This window comes from Corvus cornix, chromosome 7 (genome assembly GCF_000738735.6).
Source record: "Corvus cornix cornix isolate S_Up_H32 chromosome 7, ASM73873v5, whole genome shotgun sequence".
Taxonomy (NCBI): domain Eukaryota; kingdom Metazoa; phylum Chordata; class Aves; order Passeriformes; family Corvidae; genus Corvus; species Corvus cornix.
In genome coordinates, this window is record NC_046337.1 from 33,232,554 (window position 1) to 33,254,127 (window position 21,574).

The window sequence follows — 21,574 nt, forward strand, 5'->3', positions numbered from 1 at the left end:
CCTCATGCCTGCCCTGAACTGGAGGCAGTGCAAGGCCATTCACATCCCACTGGCTGAGAAGGAAATCAAGCAAAGCTGGATCGATCTGCACATCGCTTCTCAGGCTGAAAGCATGCTCAGATAACACAGGCTAACACTGCTAAGCCAAGGCAGTGGGTTCATTCCTACAGCCCTATAACTCACTTAAACATTCAATAACTAATGGAGGAGGCAATAGGATCTCTCTTCTGACTCCCACTCACTGGCATGGATCAGGGAAGGCCACGTGGGTAGAAACTGGAGCAATCTTTGGGCTCTTCAATGGGTCAGATACACCTCAAGTATCCAAAGCCAGATATATATAAATACATATTAAGCACTAACATCCAAATAAGCATGCAACTCACTCACCATTGCCCAGTTAGAGCAGACCATACAAGAAATCTCATTTATGGTGCATTTTATTAGTGGAAAAGCAAGACAGGACTCTATTTTAAAAGCTGTCACTTACTGACAACTTGTAGTATGTTCTTACAAACACTGAAAATGAGTGAAACAGACACTTTGCTTCAGGAAGGATGAGATGGGAATGGCTGGTACGTGTCTTGGTCTCAAAATATAAGATTTAACATGTCCGATGATAAAGAAATGTTTGCAAGACTAACAACAAAAGCTTGCAAGTTGGAGGATTGAGTGCATGTATGAATTTACGAGGGGATTAATTTAATTTACATGTAGGCAACATTGAAGGAAACAGAAAATCCATTGCGTTCATTAAAAAAATGAAATATAACAGTGAAAATTGGCATTTAATTCAGCTTAAGCAGGCAAAATGTGCACTGTGTAAGCAGGAATTTTTCCAAAAACCCCACTTTTTGGTTACATGAAGAGAGTCAGGAGTGCTGTGTTCAAGTGCTAGAAAGGCCCATGATCCCTGCCTGCCTAGAAATTTGAACATATTCAACTAGCATTCTAACATTTAATACAGTGTAAGGAAGCCCCTTCTCTTCTGATAGCTGACACTTTTAAACAACTTACATATTTCAGTACAAACTGTATTTATAGGTGGTAAGTGGATCTAAGTATTAAATAATGAAGAGATGTTCTTCCTATCAGTTGAGTGATTGCAACATTAAAAGATAGGAACATTACTGCACAAAACCTGCTAGATTTTCCCCTCAAAGAAGCTGTTTCTTAAATATTTCATACAGTTGCTTTTTCGAGCGGCACTAAATATTTTTAAAGATGTTACCTCCTCAGTAAATGTCTCACCAAGTGGCTTTTTTGAATAAGGCATCTGCTTTCCAGCCATATAGCTTTTCTACACAGCTTGATGAATGGAGTACACACGGTGCCAGGCTCCTCACAGCTGACCATTTTCCATGCACGTACACAGGACAGCACAAACTGAGTGTGTATACACTCAGTGTATGGAATACCACACATATATGTTCATTAGAGCACTGGATTGTTACTGTCATCTGGAATACTGTCCCTGTGGGAGACAAGCTGGGAAATGCAGAAGGACACTGTTCAAGAAAGCTTTAAAGAGATTTGACAGGAAGAGTCCAAAGTTTCACAGTCTTGTTTTTCCTCTGTACCTTCCAGGAAACACAAAGTTTAATCAATTTTAAATTTTCGGTATACACTTTAAAGTATCTCCTTCATTTTTTGACTTTTTGTAGCTTGCAAGTACAACACAAGGAGCAATTCCCAGCTTACTTCAGCAAAGCTACATCCTGCCACAGGTCTTTAAGATTTGTTCAAGAAATGGCCAGAGAGTCACAGACTTCTCTGAAGAGTCCATCCTTCTTCCAATATAGACACTGCCCTCTTCCAACTACCAGCCATTGGACCCACCTCAGCATTTCTTGCAATCCAATTGACACAATCCATACTATCTGTTACCAGCCAAGTCCTACTCTGCTTCCTCACCCCCCACCCCCCCCCCCCCGCATTTCTTCAAAATCCCTTTTCCATAACTTCTTTGCATCTTTGTGTTTAGAACAAAAGCTCAGGTCTTTATCTTACAGACCTGAAAGTGAATTCAAATCAGGTTAAGTGCTCATCATCAGGATGAAGGACAGTTTCACTGTCTTTGAACAGACTTCCATTTTGCCATTATCTCCTTGTCCAGGAAAAAAAAAAAACACACACACACACAACAAGAAAAACCCACATTATTTCAAGAAAATTCTAGAAGAGGTATTTTCACTGTCATGTGATCACACCCTGCTTGTTCAAGTCATCCTGAAGATAAGAACAAATGGGGAGTATTACAAGCAGCAAAATAAGAGCGGCATAAACCAGTTTTACCATTCTCTCATTTGCAACACCTAGATACAAAAATTGTCATGTTTTTTCAATCAACTAAATGCCAGCTGCAATGGTATCATTAAATCTCTACCAGGTCTAACAAATTAACAAGCAAAGGAAATAAGACTGTATTAGAAACCTTATTCTTACAACATAATCAAAAATGCTTCTTTACTTCTGACAAAAACAACATAAATGTCAAAACAAAAGCTCAAAGCTCGAATTTTCATTTTCAGACTGAGCAAAGGCAGTTAATCTACTTCTAAAATGGCATCCAGTTTTGAAAAGTAGCTTGCAAAGATCTGGGATACAAAATGGCATAAAGCACAAAAAATAAAAAAAAGGAAGAATTAGGGAGGTATAGGAAGAAAGGAAAAATATGGAAAAAGGTATGTGAAAAAGAAAAGCAAAGCAGAATCCCAGGACAGACAGACATAAAGAAGGACAGGGACCATAACAGAACTGCATTTAACAAATCATCTTTTCAATTACAAGTAACACAGTCATAGGCAGCCCCCAGTCCTCCAAATCATGGGTGTAAAAGAAATGGAACAGCGAAATAAAGGAGCAAGAAACATAAAATATGAAAGTTTAACTTTTTTTTTTTTTAACAAGTGTTTGGTGACTTCAAGGAAAGAAATCACTAAATCTGTTTATTTTCTTCCAAGTAATTCTCAAATACAGAGCTCTGCCATGAAAACGATCACCCAGCAGGCAATCCTGGTACCCCAGGATTTTATTTCATTTTTTAAAGTGTTCAAGCATGCGTAACAATTCATCAGCACTGCCTTTTAAAGTTTGATGATGTTTTCTTTCCTTCCTTCCATGCCCAAGGTTGGCACTTTAGCCGGAGTGAAAGCACCATGGCCATGCCACCCCACAGAGACCTCACCCCCGGCACAGAGAAGGGGGGAAAGAAGAAAACAGCAGGGTCACCCCAAAGCAAAGCAACACAAAATCGCAGCAAGTTGTGTCCTGTGCTTCCCTGCAGCAATGAAGGGTGAAAGAGAACAGGCAGATGTAAGAGCTAATCGTGTTATGAAAAAGTTGACAATAATTTGTATTTCTGCAGCCTGGAAGTCTACAGCATCCCTGGGAAATGGATGTTGCAAAAGCAAGATGCTTCTTCAGATTAAATAACCACACATTTTGACTGCTCTCATATTTTTTTAGAAGTAAAAATGCATTTCGGGTGACTAGCATTTGTCTGCTGTGAAGCTCAACTTCATTCAATTTATGTCTATCATTTTAAAGATTCAGTCTATGAAGAAATTATGGTTGCAGTAGGTAAGTGATGAGAACAACAATCTAGTCATGGTGGCAAATTTGAGAAAATTAAACTGTACAACTGCATAAGAATCAACAGTGAAATCTAAGTTCAACGAAACGAATGTATTTCAAAATATTTGCCATAAAAGTAGCAAATTTGAGTTGGGGTTTTTTCCCCAAAGAAGAAACCTTCAGTGGATTCAGATCATCCCACTAACCAGAAAAATCACAGTAGGAGAGTCAGCTAAAGTGGACTGGGTGGTCAAAGAGTTCCGCTACAAAATGAATGGAACCACCAAGGTGAGGTTTGCACCGAGCAGGACAACACAAAGTGCTCACCAAGCTAGGGAGATTTTCCACAGACAAGAGGAAAAAACACACTGGGGGAAAAGAAGACAAAGATTAAAAGACAAAGAGGTCAGAAATAAAACTTATGTCTCTGTGTAGGAGTAATTCATGTTTAATTCGCTTCTGTCACAAGAGAAAGAACAAATATATCCACACACATACACAACTTGGAGCAATTAATAGTGCAGAAGGAAATAAATCTGTCATCTCCTGACAAGGATCACATTATTATTACAAAATATGAACAAGCCTATCTTACAAGTGTTTTAACCCAGAATTTATCAAAGCACCTCCTTGAGAAGTTGAAAATTCTAATGGATGCATCAAAGGCAACAGAGAAGTCATAGCACAAGTAGAGACTCCAGACAACCAAAAACTCTGCCCACAGCCAAACACTGCATTTGTGGCAAGGAATCTGAGGAGTGGAGGAGGGAATAGGGAAGTGATAAGAATAGAATGAAGTGAGTGGCCCCAATGATGCTAGTGAGACTATGTATAGAATAAGCACATGCCACAATAAATGCAGACTGCACAATCCACCCCCAGGTATCTACATATCAAGGAACCACTAGCAACATCCATGGAATTCTTCTAATTTCACCTTTTAAATGGACTACTGGGAGCCATTTTGATAGATTTATGTTGAAATGCTGGAGCTAGTTCAAATAAAAGCCACGCCATCATCAAAATTAGAGGAATTGATACATGAAGAAAGGAAAACAGCTAAGCATGCCAAGCTTGGAAAAGGCACAGATAATGAGGATCGCCTTACAGCTTACAAATATCTGAAGGATGTAGCAATCGGGGAGACAGCAGTTATTCAGGACAAAATGGGCTTAATTTCAAATAACACAAAGGAAGCACAGTTGCAGAATAGTTTCAGGAAAATTCTTCCTGGCAGAAAAGTGCAACAGTTATTTTAAAGGATAGAGCATCCGATAGAGATGTACACATTAGATCATCTTATATGGAGTCAGTCACAGTTTATAGTTCTGTCAAAGCATAATCATGATCCTACTGGATGGCTGTTGGACACAGGGGATACCCAAAGAGCCTTTCACTGTTCTTCTTTTGAGGTGAATGATGGTCACTTTTATTCCAAACCAAACTGCAGAAAGGTATGTATGTATGGAAATACAACTATATTGAATACTTACAGCTATTCACTTCAATGAAAATTTTGAAGTGATTACAGCTAATAAACACGCTATTTCTAAACCGCTGAAGTGATATTATGATTCTGATAGACCATATGGTTTCAGTGTATTTATACTGTACTGAGTTCTTCGGAGCCTTTTCACATGTGAGCTGTGACTGAAGGGGTGTTCTGGGGACACACAGCAGGTTTGGGTGGTGGGAGACTGCAGGGGGACCTTAGTGGGACTTCTGGTGGGTTGTGACACTGCTGTGAACCACCCACCCCACCCCGAACTTCAGCACTGCCAAATTCAAGGAAATGTTTCCTCAACTGAAGTCTTCTTTCCCAACCCCAATACCCAAATCAGTAATCAAATGTTGGTGTTAATTGGCAACGAATTAAATTAAGCAAAATACCGTGTTCAGACTGTTTTGCCAGAAACAGGAGCAGATGCTTTCCTAGAGGCAGTATTTAATTTTCTAAGACCCCATTCACTTGCTAACAGCACTGAGCTTGATCAAGACCTCCTGTGTCATTGAGAAAGTCGTAGCTGCTCTAAGAGTGCCCGTAAGTAAACAAGAAATGTTGCTGAATAACACAAAATGTCACTAACTTCTTGCAACATCAATCCTGTTCTTCAGAGAGGCAACAGAACCTCTGAAGAAGGGCACTAAGTATTTCTTCTTTATAGGTCACTGAGCTATTAATATATTTTACTTTTTCTAACTCTGTTCCCATGGAGTTATGTCATGAGACAGAAGCACAGTCACATTAACCCTACTGCAATCCTGCCATTCCATTGAAAACATGACCTATTAGTAATTAATCTTAGAACTGGAGGTAATAATAGCGCTCTCCACTTCACCAACAGCACTGCTCATCCTGCATTTACAGCTCCTACAAGGACCCTTTACAGGGGAGAGAGAACCAGGGGAATGTGTAAGCTACTGCAAAATGAGACAGGAGCTACTGACTTTGTAACCCGTGATTCACCAAAAGCTTTTTCTTAATTTCATTTTCTGCAGTTAAACACATACTTGGGGAGACAAAAGGTTCATTTTTTTCTCTCTCGACGCACACATGTGAGACTCATTAATGTTAATTGGATTTATGAATGCCTACTGAAAAGAGAAGAAACCTTAAAGATTTCCCATTCGCAGGGAAACAATCAAAGGAACAATTTCTTGTGTGTCTTGCTGATGAAAAGATGAGGAAATAATGGATGAGTCACTTTACATTATGAGTCAAAATTCTTAAAATAGAAGAGATGAAAACACTGATTTCTGTACAGGTCATATTCGTGTAAGGGACTCTTTCTAAGAATCCAATTTGAACCTTCAAGTGCAGTCCTGATTCTAATTACCCAACTCTAAGAAGAAATCCTGGTCTCTGAATTGTAATTATACAGATTTGTTGCTGTAATTCAACTTGTCAGGTGTAAAATACAAGTGCAATTTCCTCTACAGCCCCTCCCCCCCCCCCTAGCCTTCAAAGAGACACTGAACTTGAGCCATTTGATAATTTATTCCATATTGTAGCTTTCACATTTGCTATGCATAAAACTTCTGACAGATTTTTTTTAAGGTGATTATATATGGCTCTAGTTACTCTACTGACTGGTTTGAAAATAAATCCAACATTCATCTCATGGCTACAACACAGCATTAGCCACTACCTACCTGGCCTGCAGTGACCAGAGCACTTTAAGGTAAGCTCAAAATTTCTGCTACCTCTTATGGGGACGAGGCAGAACATCCACAATCCTCACAGGCACTGATTTGCTCTATGGGAACTTCAAGGTTAGTCCTCTGCTCAGCTCCAGTCAACTAAGTGGAAACTCTTTGAATCAACAAGGCCCCTCTTACAGAAAACAGAGATTCAGCCACTTATAAAGAACTTTGGCACTTCCTTCCTTCAGGATCATGTTTCTTGTACGACAATCAAGAGCTATAAGAATTTAGTATGGTGCCACGCCACTGTGTTAAACAACGGGTTTGAATATGCAGAATACATATTAATAATATTGTATATATATGATAACATAAAAATACATGTAAAATGTAAATATATAATGTGAACTAAGTATGTAAATATATCAAGACCCATAAGCACACCACACCCACTGTATGAAAAGATGCAAAATATCTGACCAATTTCCTGGAAATACTCAAACTGTGGAAGTATACACTGCCCATCCCACAGTCCAAGGGCTCTGTAGGCTGAACACAATAAGGCTGGTAGTTTGTTTCTCATTTTTCCCCTCTTTGAAACAATCTATAATGAAGGACTGCAGCATATAATGCTTTAGAAAATGCTTGGCTTGAGTTTTCCTTGCCTCTGCATAAAGCTGTTATAATGACAACAATTTAATTTCTCTATCAGTTGTGCTCCTGAGTACCTTCTAAAAGCCTTTCCAAAATTAAGATTATATACTCCAGCAATTTTTAATATGAAAAAGTGTAATCAATAAAATACTGCCGATAATGCATACGACTTGTGGAGAGTGAGAGCTAAATATGAATTAGTTTTGGACAAGTTCCGAGTCTATCATCTTTCTTAATTACAAGTTGGGTCATTGACTATGAATAGCATGACTCAGCTCGGGAATCCCTACAAAGAAATCCTAAGTAGATTTCATAGTTGCTTTTGATTTATTTGTTACTCAGAGCTGAAACAAGCCCTGTGTTTCAGACATCTGACAGATCAGGAGCTCCACAGAGAATGTCAGTGCAGGCACTGCTCCTGCTAGCCAGACGTCATCTGGTACGAGGGAAGCCAGAAGCACCCAGGAGCCCCAAAAGGTTGGGAGCGGGGCACAACAGTGACATGCCCTGCTCCCCAAGGAACCTTACAACAGAAAATTAAATTAAAAGCTACTCTCCTACAGATCAAACGTGAAATTGTAACCTTGACTGAGGATGGAGGGACATTTAGTCCTACACTTTGCTTAAAAGCACAGACAATTAAATCAGTGCCGCTCAGTCAACTTTTGGGCATCTCCAAGGATGGAGATGCCACAGCCTCTCCTTCCAGCACCTCCTTCCAGTGCTTGACCACCCTCACTTTTATTTTTTTCCCTTGTATCTGATGACGATTTCCCATCTCTTAACTTGAACTTGTTGGCTTCTATCATGCACCTCCAAGACAAGCCCAACTGACTAAAAATTGTCGAAGTCTGTCTGGTTTCCCAACACAAGAACCTGAACAAACAAGGCAGATAGTGCCGCTGCTCCCATGGATATGCTGACAAGGACAGGCAAACCTTTGTCCTGGTTTTCTCCAGCTCTATCATAACATTATTCCCTAATAATGTGTTATCATTTGCCAACTCCACACCTTCTCTGTATTAAATACCTTGGCTGTTTTGGTTTCCTTCACACAGCTCACTGCAGTTTCCTTTCAGACACCAGCACACTGGAAAGCTCCACTTTTCCTTCTTTAACTCTCCATTATTTATAAAGCAGGTCCACTCTGGGCACACTCAATCACCACAGGGAGTTACTAGCAAAATGCTGCAGCCACCGGGTTTCGCTGGACTTTTCTAATTACATTGCCATGACACTTTCATACCCACGAGCACTCCGAGGTGTTTCATAAAGAAAACGTCAAGTATTTCTGACAACCCGTTGGTGGGAAGCTTTTCTCTCTGCCCAGCGTTAGTAATACAACAGGCCATTAGTGCTACAACTCCACAAACCTCTGGAAGAAGTCCTTTAAAACTGCTTTCATCTCTTTCTAATCCTTAATTCCATGTGCTAGTTCATGCAAATTCACTTATTTGCCAAACAAACAGGTGTCAGATGATTTACCGGCTCATTTGCACAGCAGAAGGACAAGCAAATATTATCTTGATTTTTCTCCCTCATGAAATATTTCCATAAAACTATCAGAAAAAAATTAGCATTGCTATTAGAAACATCAATGCAAAGAAGACAGAAAACCCATTAATTCAGCAGTATATTCCACTGCTACCCTCAGAGTATTCTGAAGCATTAACTATATTTTAAGAATGTTTTGTAAACTAGCAGCATAAAAGGTATTTTGCTTTCAAAAAGAGGCTACTAATAACCCTGATTTATTTGTAGAAACAGTTGTTTACTGCTCATGTAAAAGAGCATAATGTTCTTTATACAATTACATTAAGTTTCCAGAGTCTCACTTTTAAGCAAACCTAAAACCTAAAAACTTTTTTCTGACAATAAATAATATTTTGTAAAAATAGAATACTTACAAAAAACTCCAAAAAAACCCCAAAAACCAAAATAGGAGACTACAGCCACAGAGTACTATGCTGCAAGTATTTAAGAAGCCCAAGACTTCTGGTATAAATACATTTATACCACTTCTTTACTTTGCCCTTTTTTTTTTAATTCAGAAACCAACCCAAATGAGTATTCAACACTCAGATAAACAGGCTCAGGACTAAGTGCCAAGACTGGGACAGGCAGATTTGGGGGGGTAGCAAGGTTTGACAACATCTTTGTCTGTGCTGTACTCTCTCATGATAAAGTCTACTGTTTCCAACAGAGGAAGACAAAACATCCTATACAATTACACATCTTTAGCAAATTTCCCTAAATAATTGCACATTTAAATAATGACTAGCTTAAAAAAAAAAAAAAAAAAAAGACATTTTGCTTTTGCTTTATAAATTGAGGCTCAGGTTGTTTCATGGACTGCTTGGCCAGACCCCCTATGCATCATAATCCTTTACAGACCCAAGTGTGCCCCAAGGTTTAAACTCCAGACATTTTATCAAAATTCATTTGATGAAGGAGTAGCTGATGTTCTGTAATGGGTATTGTGGTTTCCTGTCAAAAACACTTGCAGCAGAAATTAAATACTTAGAAATTGCTACTATTTAAACAATTTTATTCTACCATGTAAATCAAGCTGTATTTATCAAGAAAAAAAACAATTCATAAACTTTATGGACACCTACACATAGAAAATACCGCCTTTGCACCCCCCCGTCCCCTCCCCAGTTATAGTCTCACAGGTGTCAGATCACAGAATCATGGAACAGTGTGGGCTGGAATGGACCTCAAAGGTCATTTAGTTCCAACCTCACGGCCATGGGCAGAGACACCTACACTGATTTGTATTCGTTGTGGAAGCATGCTATCAGTCAGAAGGAAAGGAAGCACCTTTTCTTAGTCCAGAAACCCATTTCTATAAAGGAAAGAGGCAAATTCTAACAGATGCTGTGCAGTGCTAAGTTTGAAAGAAAACAATCTGACCAAGATTTGGCCAGTGCAGGCAATCAAGCTATATGCTGGCTGTGAGAAATCTTGCAACATGAATATTTGAGTTCAGCTGGATCCCAGAGGAGGCAGCCTGATCACTTGCTATTTGGGGAAAGAAGCCTCTCTAAAAATATCATTTTCACACACATAAAAAAATCATTTAAAAAATGCAAATCACCACAGTCAGACACAAAGCCTGACAAGTCCTAAGTCATTGGTACAAACCAAGAATGTTGATGAGCTTCTAAACACAAGCAAACAAAAAAATATCTCAGTTCCTCAAAACAATTCTCAACATCCTCCAAGCCATTTGCAGAATTTTAAAACAAAACCCTGTTCTTTAACGTGCAATCAGGGAAGCAATGCCAGGTGGGAGATATGGAGGTCACTCTCCAGGCATTATTTCTGGATTTGCTCTTACAGCTGTGAATAAAGAGTCTGCATTTCCTTTCTTACACCACTATCTGTATAACTACCACCATTTAAAATTCCGTATTAAAAATATTTGGAAATTTACCCACCAAATAATTAAAAAGAAAAATAGTTCTCACAGAAATTCATGCTTGCACACAACTTAGAGGGTTCAGAACAAACATCCTCTGCCAAGGGAGAAACAAAACCGTCTGCCCCATCTGTACCCCTGACTTGGCCAGTCCTCAGAGGAAAGGAATTGTAAACATATTTTAACAAAATAAATTAATTACACTATGAGTTAAAATCTCCTGGTTCCTGATGCCTTCAGACAGCTTCTTATCTCCATTGAACAAACAAGGTTAAACATGACAAATATTGTGCCTCCTTGTGAGTAAATGTTGTTTTGTTTACTTTGGGGTTTTTTAAACAACAGTAAGTCACAGCTCATCATATAACAGTCTCTCAAGAATTCTGGGGGGAAAGCATTTGTTCTCGCTCCAAAAATGTGTGGAAAAATAAAAGGGTCGGACTAGTATTTGTTTTTAACGGACTGGCCAGATATAGCCAAATTAGGAAGGCTCATTCCCTCTCCCATGTTTACAATTTTCCAATTGAATCATAAGTGAGCAAACAAAAAAATCAACCCACTTTCCACCACCACCAGGCAGTGTTAAAGAATCTGTCTTATAAATAATTATTAACTGCATTAAGATATTAAATAATAGAAAATGCTCCAGATTGATTTTGTAGGATTCTTTAAGCTCATCCCTACCTACATTTTAAGATGCATCTATTCAATGGCTTTGATTTTTGCCAAGAATAATTGTTCCTGTTGATGTGCCTAAATGCCATTCAAAAAAGGGAATATTGCAGTTGCCACCAGTTAGGGGCATCAGAGATCTTGCAGCTACTTAGTCAAGTCCTGCACAAAACCCCACCATGCTAAACTAAGAGGCCACTCACTACTCAGTGTCCTCTAGATCCACAACTCAGAGTTAAGTCCTTTTCTCAAAGATTTCTCTGCTGATAGGAAGGTCAAGAAACATGAATTTTTCCAGGGCCCACAGGAAAAGCAAGACTTAGGATTGCAACCTGCGCCTTGGAAAGGTGTAAGTAGTTTAAAGACTTCAAAAATACTTGTGGTTTTGAAAATACAGGAGCCAACCTGCTGATTTCCAGTTAGCAACATGGTAAAACAACGTCAGCAACACTGTTTTCCAAGTGTGAGCAACATGTTAAAATTAATGTTGTGTATCTCAGAGCTAAGAGATTGCTACGGATATTTGTATCAGAAGATATTCAAGGCAAAGGCTCTCCTCAGACTTACACTTTAAGGCCTAGATCTGAAAAAACTAAACAAGTGTACTAATTTAACCATGGTAATAGTCTAATTACATTCAACAGAATACCAATATGTTTGAAGCTTACCATGCATTTAATAAGCTTTTACAGTACAAAAGTCTGCTCAGTAATAGCTCTGAAGCAGGAGCTGCCCCAGTTTAAATCTCCTGCACGTTGGACTCCAGCTCCTGCTATTTTCTGGACCAGATGATGGACTCACACAGAGTCTGATGGACACAGGAGTGCTGTATCTTGCTGCACAAGGCTTGAGACCTCTCTGAATTGCGCTGGAAATGCACTTAAATTATGATAGCTTCCTGTTAACTCACCAAAACATGCCTACTGATAATGCTTTGAACCTGTACTGTTACAGACAGCCTCATTCAAATAAAACAAGTCACCTGAGTTCAAACAAATGGACTCTAGAAGAAGAACACAATTATGATTTTATTGTTCCTTACAATTTACCCATTCATTCTGTTGTCTTCTGAGTGGCTGGTTTTCAATCATGATTTAAGTAATGTTTATTAATTATTAAAATTAAATTGGGCATAATTTATTTTTCCACTTTAATATTTTAATGAGTTAGGGCTGTTCAGCTTCTCTCACAGAAAATACGTGAATGTTTTCAAGTTCCGAACTTAGGTCAAGAAAGACAATAGCAGATCCACAGGGAACAACACAACCACTGAAGAAAGTAACAGGTGATTTTTCTCCCTTAACTAATGCAAGTCAACCCTACAAACTCTGCAACATTAAAAATGAAAAACAATGTATTGCAATAGTTCTATTAAATTCTGCATGTATAAGATAGAACTGAAAAGTTACCCTCCAGCTACTGGTAACATACAATATGGCAAACAGAACTGCAGGATGTCTTTTTACCAGTATTTAAAATAAACCTGTGGTAAGAATTGTTTATTTTATATGTGTACTAGATAGGTTGAAATCAATGGACATTTACCCTGATCATGCAGAATTACAACTGCAGCTGTAATTCATCAGGAAATGTTTTCATTTAATACTTTCTTCCTGTAGTAGAGAATGGATATTTGTAACAGAAATTCTCATAAAATACATTTTTATGTCCACCACAACCTATTTACTTTAGTTGATGTGGGAATACAAAGATATTCTACAAAGTGTAAAAGGGCTAAAGACAACAGACAGCCTGAGCAACAGATGGCACTTTCGGAGGGCATTAGTGTGACAGTACATGAACTCCGTGGAGTTTTCATAAAAGTAGAAGCATGCCCTAGGACTTCTAAAAGGAGTTCTAAACAAATGAATTAATTTATTAATTAATTAATATCCCTGCAGCCATAACCAAGCTGTCTGGGAGGCACAAAGCTGTGCTACATGGTAGCGACCTGAAGTTCATGAGATCATCTTCTCCACAAGGCTTATGGCACAGAGCTCAGAGTTTGATTCCAGTTCTAAATAATTTGTGACTGCCTTCCTTGGACCTGGGGACCACTGTTTCCATTCTACCCCTGGAACCCCTAGTTAAAAGTACACACTTTTAACCAAAGTATAAATGTACATACATAGAGGTCACTGTCAGCCACAATAACAAATTCTTGTGTTTGGTGTATTTGCTCCAATCAGGACATTTCTAATCTTACCTACTTTCCATCTGTATCAACAAGACACCTGAAATTAGAATTACAGTAGCAATTTATACCACGCAGAGGTCTAAACTTTTCCCTGACCTCCTCAGACAAGTGACAGCACCTTGCTCATTCTGATTACCATCACAGAAAATGTATTTGTCCGATTAAAAGAAGTGAAGGGGCCCTACACGTCCAGTCCTCCACCACTGTAAATCTCAAAGAAACAGAGCCATTTACACCAGAGCAATATCTTAAGGTGAAATAGCAGATATTCGGTCACCAGCCACATACCAGCTACTCAGAAGACCAAACAAAGGATCAGTTCTCTTTCTGACCAACCAAAAATTGTATATATTAACTAGTATAAAGCCCTTAAAATGGTTTGGGGTTCACATCCTGAAAGACATTTTAAGGATTTAAAAAATCACCTGTGGTTGCAACTTCAAATAACTGATTTCTCTCTCCAGAGAACTATTTTCTTCATACAAGTTTCAATACTTGCTGAGATTATAAACTGCAAGACAGCAGCCACAGCAAGGAAGATGAATTACAAAGACAGACTACTGTAATTTGGCATCAATAAGATAAGGCCTAAAAAAATAACAGAGTAAGTGCATTAAAAGTTCAGGATCATAGGCAAAACAAAGAGTTTTTATATACAAATTTTTATATACTACAGCTACAGCTATGCTACAGCTAAAAAGAACAGCCTTGGGAAAACTTCGTAGTCACTAAGTATGAACTCTGACTTGAAATGGCCAAGCAGTCAGGCCAATATTCATCAATTAAAACACAAAAAAGCATGAAAATGCAGAAAGTGCACTAGAAATTTGAAACATTATTGCATAGTACTGACCCACATGGTAAGTTTTGAGTTTCTTGTTCAGAAACCATCTGCCACACAAAGACCAGATAGCAGTTGGTTCACTTAGACAGTACTCCAGCAACAAAAAACAAACACTTCCAAAGAGCTGCCATGGAGCATTCCAGTGGCAGATGAGCTGTTGTTAGCAGACTGCATATTTGAAGGGGATTTCAGACAATAGAAACTGCAGTGGGAGAGGATAAAGCCTTATCCAACAGCCCAAACACCAATTGCTTTTAATCACATTGTTCCATTTTCTGAAGTTACTTTTTAATAAGAGTTTGGAGGCTATTCTTCCACAGGAGCCCATTTCCCATCAATTCATTATTCAGATTTATTTTCCTGACAATAGTACTGGGCAAAGCTGTGCTATCAGATACCCAAAACTCCATGCAGATACACATTCCTCCATTTCCCACCACCACCTGACTAAAGGTTCATTCACATGCATTTTTTTCTTATTTTATTTAATTAAGAGAGTTTTTACAGTAACCTGTTTTCTCAGTTACCTACATACACCCTTTCCTTTGTTCCCTCTTGTGCCTTTCACTTCTCTCTGAGCTCGGGTTTTTCTGATGCCTTCTCTTGAGGAATAGAACTGTGTCCTTCCCCACCCTTCTCCTACTTTGTATCTTCTCTCCCCCTACCAAATAACCCCATCTCAAAGCCCTGCACTCAGCAGGCTTTACAGATAAGTGTGCCTTAGAAAGGCCAAGGCAATAGAAACACTGGCATTCTATCTTTTCTACCAAAAAGTAATTCTCTGATGTTCTCCACCGAAAGGTTTTTATAGAAGGACAAAGCTTTGTGCTTCATGTTCCCTACCAGCTGACCAAAGGTTTGTAGCTCTTTCTTCCTGCTACATCCTGGGAGTTTTGAACCAAAACTTCATAAAGCTTTAAATGACTAATTCTGTGTGAAACAGGATGCAGGCAGAGGACAAACATGTAACGATCACCCAGAGAGACAAACAATCAGGGAAAAAAATCTCTCAGTGTCCTCTCCTGGAGAGCAGGGCAAAAAGAAAAAGAGTTTCAGGGGAATACCAGGTCACTCCAGAATGGGACAGTAGCCTAAAGGTCCAAGGAGCTTTCTCTCCTGAAACCTAACCAGCTCAGGTTTGAAGATACACCACATAAAATCATCTTGAAACCACTACTTCATCATCTGACTAAATCCAGCACTTTTTTACTTGCTGTGAAATTCTACTGAAACACGTACAGTCATCTTTATTTCTAGAGAGAGTGTGGTGGCAGAACTCTAAAGGAGAATCAAAACTTAACAAATTCAAGTTTTGCACAGAAGCAGTTCTATGCTGTACGAAGAGAGGTTGTTTTCAGGTTTCCCTTGGTTCACAAGGAAGCAGTGATTTTAGAAAGCTTGGAGCTCAGATGAAGAGACAGGGAATGCTTTACAGAAAAATAGGAAGATACGTCTGAGTCAGAGCAGCTTCAAAATTTCTGATTTTTAGCTTTACAGATTGCTGTTTCTCCTAGTCTTATTCTATGATGGAAGACACCAAGAGCATACTGAAAGGCTGTGTTCTTATTGGAATTTCTAAAAACTTATTCTAGCTTACACTAATAAATATTTTCATCCTTCTAAGTCTGAAAAGCTTGTTTACAGTGAAAGTGAACAATCCTCTGAAACAATGAAACATCTGATTTTCCCACTGAAGCAGAATTAAATGTACTTCAGCACCTCAGAACTATTAGTCTGAGCTAGGAATGTCCTGTATCACAACCCAACGGCATCTTTACCTCCTATAAATTAAAAAATAGCCCAAACAGAAACACAAGTCTTGATGCCTGTATCTATACCATTTCTTCATAAGGAAGGACTTTATTTTGCTGTCCACGGGGCCAACATCAAGAGCTCTTCCTTTTCAACCCAGCAAAAACTTTGTCAGTGCTCACTGCCCACATGGAAGCTGTTAAACTAAGGGCTCTCATGGCAGTGCCACAGCCAACACTGCCTTGTCTCCCCTCACATCTATTCTACCTCACTGAAGAGCAGAGTTGAGTTAAATTTCTTCTCAGAGTACTTTTTGTTTCCAGAGTATGACCACTTCAAAGCCCACACAATTCTTTTTCATTTGAATTTGAAGTTAGCACCAGTCTTCCCCAAAATATTTTGGTCATTAATAATTTTATCAGTAAATAATCAGGAATATTGGGAATACAGGGCTGCCTTTTTTTGCCAAGGGAAAAAAATTTTAAAAATTATAAAATGCTGTTGAAGCACAATCCATTATGAACTGCAAGATAATACACAGTCCAAGAGTTACATCAGAGTATTCTCACTCCTGCCAAATGCAGCTTTTCTGAAATTGTTTAGTAGGAAGAAGGTGATGTATCATGCCACTATTTGAAAGGTATCAAATAATTCTGCAGTAGGTCTTGGGTTTACAACTGTACCAGTGAAATATTACACACATATTGCCATCTCATGGATACTACAAATACTTCTTTAAAATTCCAAGAACACAATCCCTAACGGAAAAATATGCAGAATCCACAGCAAATAAAATCGTAAAGATTTACAACATGAAAGCAGGAACTTCATGTTTGAAACAGTCCAAAAATCTGCCTCAGATTCTCTCGTAGTAGTTACTATTTTTATGACTTGGCTCAGACTTGCTTTAATCTCTTTATTTAGGGAGAAATTGCAAGCTTGCCAACTTCAGCAAATGTTAAGTACTTCAGTAAATTCCCCATCAATATAGGTCGTGCATTCGAGGGAACAAGAATGTGGTGAGTAAGTTCTGCTCCATCTCCTCCAAAGGGGATTTCAGAATAAGGCAGTGATGGGAGAGAGAGATAAACAAATGGCTAAGCCCCTCTTTCAGCTCCATCCTCCTCTCCAGACATCTGTCCACACTATGTTGTGCCGTGATTGAGATGTTACGTGATGCAGCTCACCCAGCCTGCTGTTACCCTACATCCCTTTTATCTGAGCAGGCAGGAGAGCACATGTATTGCCAAGGCTATTGCGTCGTCACTCTTCCATTAAAGTTCAGTAACAGCACGAAGTGAGTTCAAGCAAGTCAGAAAAACCAAAGGAAAACCAATAGATGTAAAGACATCTAAGTATGGAGGATGAATTCAGAAACAGTCCGGATAGCCTGTGCACACTTTCCGGACCATCTGAGCCAAATTGCCTAAACCCACTAAGTCCTGTCAAACCCTGAGTTTTGCTTTTAAAAAGAACTTGGCAGCCAACAAACCAAAACGCGGATCGTTTCTCAAGCTGTGCTCGAACAAATGCATCTCTCTACCCAAATGGTTCGGACAAGCATAAAACAAGTTTCGGGTCCCTTCCTGCACCTCCCCAGGCAGAACCTGCGGCTGTCCCCGCACGGGAGGACAGGGCAGGCGGTCACCGGGGAGCCCCCGCGCCGGGGGACGCGCACAACCGAACGGCGGCCGCCTCTCATCGACCTCCCCCGGGCTGCGGAGCCCCGGCCCTGCAGCTCCCCGCCCAGAAGGGTCCCTGGGCTGCCCCTCCGCCCGCAGCCGCTGCGCCAGCATCTCTGCGGGGACACGGCAGCGCCTGCCCCGGGAGGGAGCCGAGGGCACCTCGTCTCCGCGGCGGCAAAGGAGGGGCGGGCGGCCCCCGGCTTCCCGCAGCCCAGAGCCGCCGCTGTGAGCCGGAGGAGGAGAAGGAAGAAGGGGGAGGCAAGGGAAGAAGCCATTACCAGAGTTTTGTTCCCGTTCTTGCTGAGGGGGCCGCGGAAAACTCCCTTGATGTTGCGAAAGTGCCCGTTGCTGAGGTGCGCGGAGCTGATGACAATGTAGTAGCACTCCATGGGGCCGGGGCCGCCTCCTCAGGCCGGGCTCGGCGGGGCTGGGCGGGGAGGGCCGGGGCTGGCGGCGCCGGGGCCGGCGGGGGCCGGGGGTGCGGCCCCTCAGGCGCGGCGCGGCCGCGGGAGGAGGATGCGCGGCAGGGCGGCCGCGGCGGAGCCGAGCGAGCTGCCGCTGCCGCTGGCAGGCATAGTGCTATTATAGCGAGCAGCCTTGCCGGTCGGCTGCACTGAGCCAATGGCAGGGAGCCACTGGGCTGGTACCGAGCGCTGTCAGAGGAGGACATCTGTCACACGCCGCCTCCACCGCCACCCACCGCCCCACGCCCCCGCTGCCCCCGCCGCGGACGGGCCGGCGGCAGGTAAAGGGGGACGGGCGGGGGGAGAGGGCAGAGCCGGCACCCCAACCGCAGCGAGCCCTGCAGGTGGGGTGGTGCCCTCCTTTTTCCGGGGGTGGGGACGACGACGAGTGTGGTTCCTCCGGGATTCTGGGGGGGGCGAGGGGTGGGCATGGAGAGATGCCCGGGGTGCGACGCCCCCAGCCCAACGCTCCCGCCCTCCCCCTCCTCCGAGCAGCCTCCGCGCCCTCCTCCGCGCCCTTTTCTTTTTTGTTACATATTTCTCTAACACCCAACTCACAGGCACCTCCACCTGCCCGGGGCGGAGCAGCCCCCCGCTCCCCGGCCTCCATCGGTCGCCGCCCCCGCCCGCCGCTCTCGGCTCCTCTGGCCCGTGACGGCGTAATTGGGGGAAATCGGTCATTTCTCATCCCCGCTCGGGATAAGCTCCATTCCGCCCTTTGCTGGACTGCGGCCGCCGCAGCCCATCCCCGCCGCATCCCGCCCGGCAACCTGCAGGATCAGGAGCGGGCTGGCAAAACTTCTGGGTCACGGTGTCGGGAAGCGCTGGGGCCGCATCCTCCCTTCCCGGGGCCCCCGCCTCTCCCCCGCGGTTACTCACGGTTCTCCCGGCCCGGGGCCGCCGGCGGAGGCGGCTCTGCCCACCCGGCCTCGCAGGGCTTGGGCGTCTGCAAAGAAATGGACAACAACCATGGCTTCTTGCAGGCTCTGGTGCAGCCTCTGCGATCCTCAACCTCAACGCCCGTATAATGCACTCGATCAGTTCTACAAAGCCCCCAGCAAACTGGACTAAAAACCATTATGTACATCAGCATGAGGTAGCTATAGCATACCCTGCTCCTTCACCAGCATAAATGTTCCTTTCTTTTTGCAGCACACAAATCGGAGCTGGCTTCCAGGACCAGAATTTGTCACAGTGTAAGACGTGCACAAGAAAGATGCTTAAGTGTGGTTTGTTGTTTTGTTGGGTTTTTTTTTCCCCCCATAAGATATCTGTGATTTGCAGATTTCTCATGTGAGGTGTGAACACTCTTAGCTGGCTCATCTTCCAACCTGCTTTACCTTTATTCTGGATTGTAAAAATCAAGATTGATGGGGTGAAGTTCCAGTGCCAAAAGAGGGAACACCTTAGAAACATGATGTAACAGCTGAACATGTCTCTTAGTCAGCATTTACTGCTGGCAACATAATACCACTGTCCTATCATCTTGTCCTCCAAAATAGATGAGCTGCCACCAGAAGATTCAGGATGGGGACACATACAAACACTTCCCTGGCAGAAATTATTGTGTCAGGTGTTTGCATCCTTGGTGAAGGAAGCCCCAGTTTTTGAGATGTGCCTCGTTCAGATAAGCATTTTCTATCATTACCTCAATTCGTACACGGTGAATAGTAAATTTTGACAGCTGTCACTCATTCTTAGCATTTTCAATACTTAGGAAGGAATTATGGAAATGGCAGAAGTGGAAAGTTTTGACAGCTGAAACACAGGTGAGAGATCAGAATTTGCTGCTTCTTGTTACAGCCAAAAAAGAGTGTGATAATGTACACTCACAGTAACACAATTTTTCTGGTTATGAGGATGTATGTGTACATCTAGAAATAACCAGCAAGTTCGTTGCCATGTGAAAATCAAGTCAATATTATAAATACCTGATAAATTTAACAACACAGCACACTTAAGGCCTGGTTCCCACTTCAGACACAATCACAGGTGTGGTTGTCTCTCAAAAATGTCAGAAGTTTAGGTAGGATAGAGCAATGAAAAATAAAATTATGCAAGAAATAAAATGAGGCAACTCTTTCCTGGGAATAACTATATTCCAACTTGGACTAGAACTACTTTTTCCACCTTCTAAATAGAGCGTTACTGATACGTGAGAACCCTTCTGCCTGGGAGTGAAACTCCACACATCCACCATCTCAAAGAATTGGAATCTTTTTCTCTGAAATCCTTGCACAGACACATTGCTGACATGTTTGCTCACAGCTGCTACAGCCATACCTGGGTCCTTTCAGGGTTGTACAGCTGCTCTCAGGCCTTTCAGAGATGTGCAGGCACTGCTTGCATGCTCTTGTTAAGAGTCCAAGGACTTGGGAACATCTTCTTGTAGTAACAGAGAAATAATCTATTGTCACAGCTCAAGTTTCAAAGGCTCAACCTGCTTTGTACCAAACAGGAGTGACCAACAGCATTAAAGCTGCTGTAGCTTCTGCTCATGAAGATCACTGTCCTCCTCTGTTAAGGGAGGGAAAAAACCAACAAACAATTAAAGATTACTTGATTCCTCCAAGGCACTCAATAAACAAAGGACAAGTAGTACTAAATAACACCTAACAAGCAAAATATACATTTTCTAGTCCTACTTACTCTGGTTCGTCTCTTTTTTTTTCTTTCTGGATGATCTCTGATACTTTGTTATCTTAACCCTTCACCTAAGTTTTCTTGCCTCATTCTGTTTATTATGATCACACAGGCTCAAGATGCTGCTTCCTTACCAAATTTTTTATTTTTAATAAGTTGCTAATTTCATAAATCCCTAACCCTATGGCTCCTACCTACCATCAGTCTTCCATATTTCCATCTCTGTCCTGTTCTCCTGGGTAAGTATCTGGGGTTTCAGATGTTTATATTGCTATTTATTCAAATCTCTGCCATATAATAATAACCAGTGCTGCTTATTTACTCATTCTCTTATTCTTCTATTTGGGAAAAATCTCCAAGGAATTGTTCCTGTATAAAATGGCAAATATCAACTCAAGAAAGAGGCTATGGATTTGAGAGACTTTCTGGAACACTTCTGAACTAGAAGCCAGTGAACAAATTAAACTAATTCATGTGCATTGTACTGTTTTTCTGCCTGTGAGAATACTCAATATTCTG

The 21,574-nt window shown here is 41.4% G+C and overlaps 1 protein-coding gene across 2 annotated transcripts in view; it reads right to left on the reverse strand.

The window, feature by feature from the left end:
• Positions 1-18,387, reverse strand: part of ZNF804A (zinc finger protein 804A) — a 155,783-nt gene extending 137,396 nt beyond the window's left edge. For both annotated transcript variants that reach the window (XM_039555316.1, XM_039555315.1), the window contains exon 1: positions 18,227-18,387. In XM_039555316.1, the coding sequence (XP_039411250.1) occupies positions 18,227-18,337 (111 nt within the window). In that variant the 5' untranslated portion in view covers positions 18,338-18,387. The remainder of the gene's footprint in view (positions 1-18,226) is intronic.
• Positions 18,388-21,574: the final 3,187 nt, after the last annotated feature.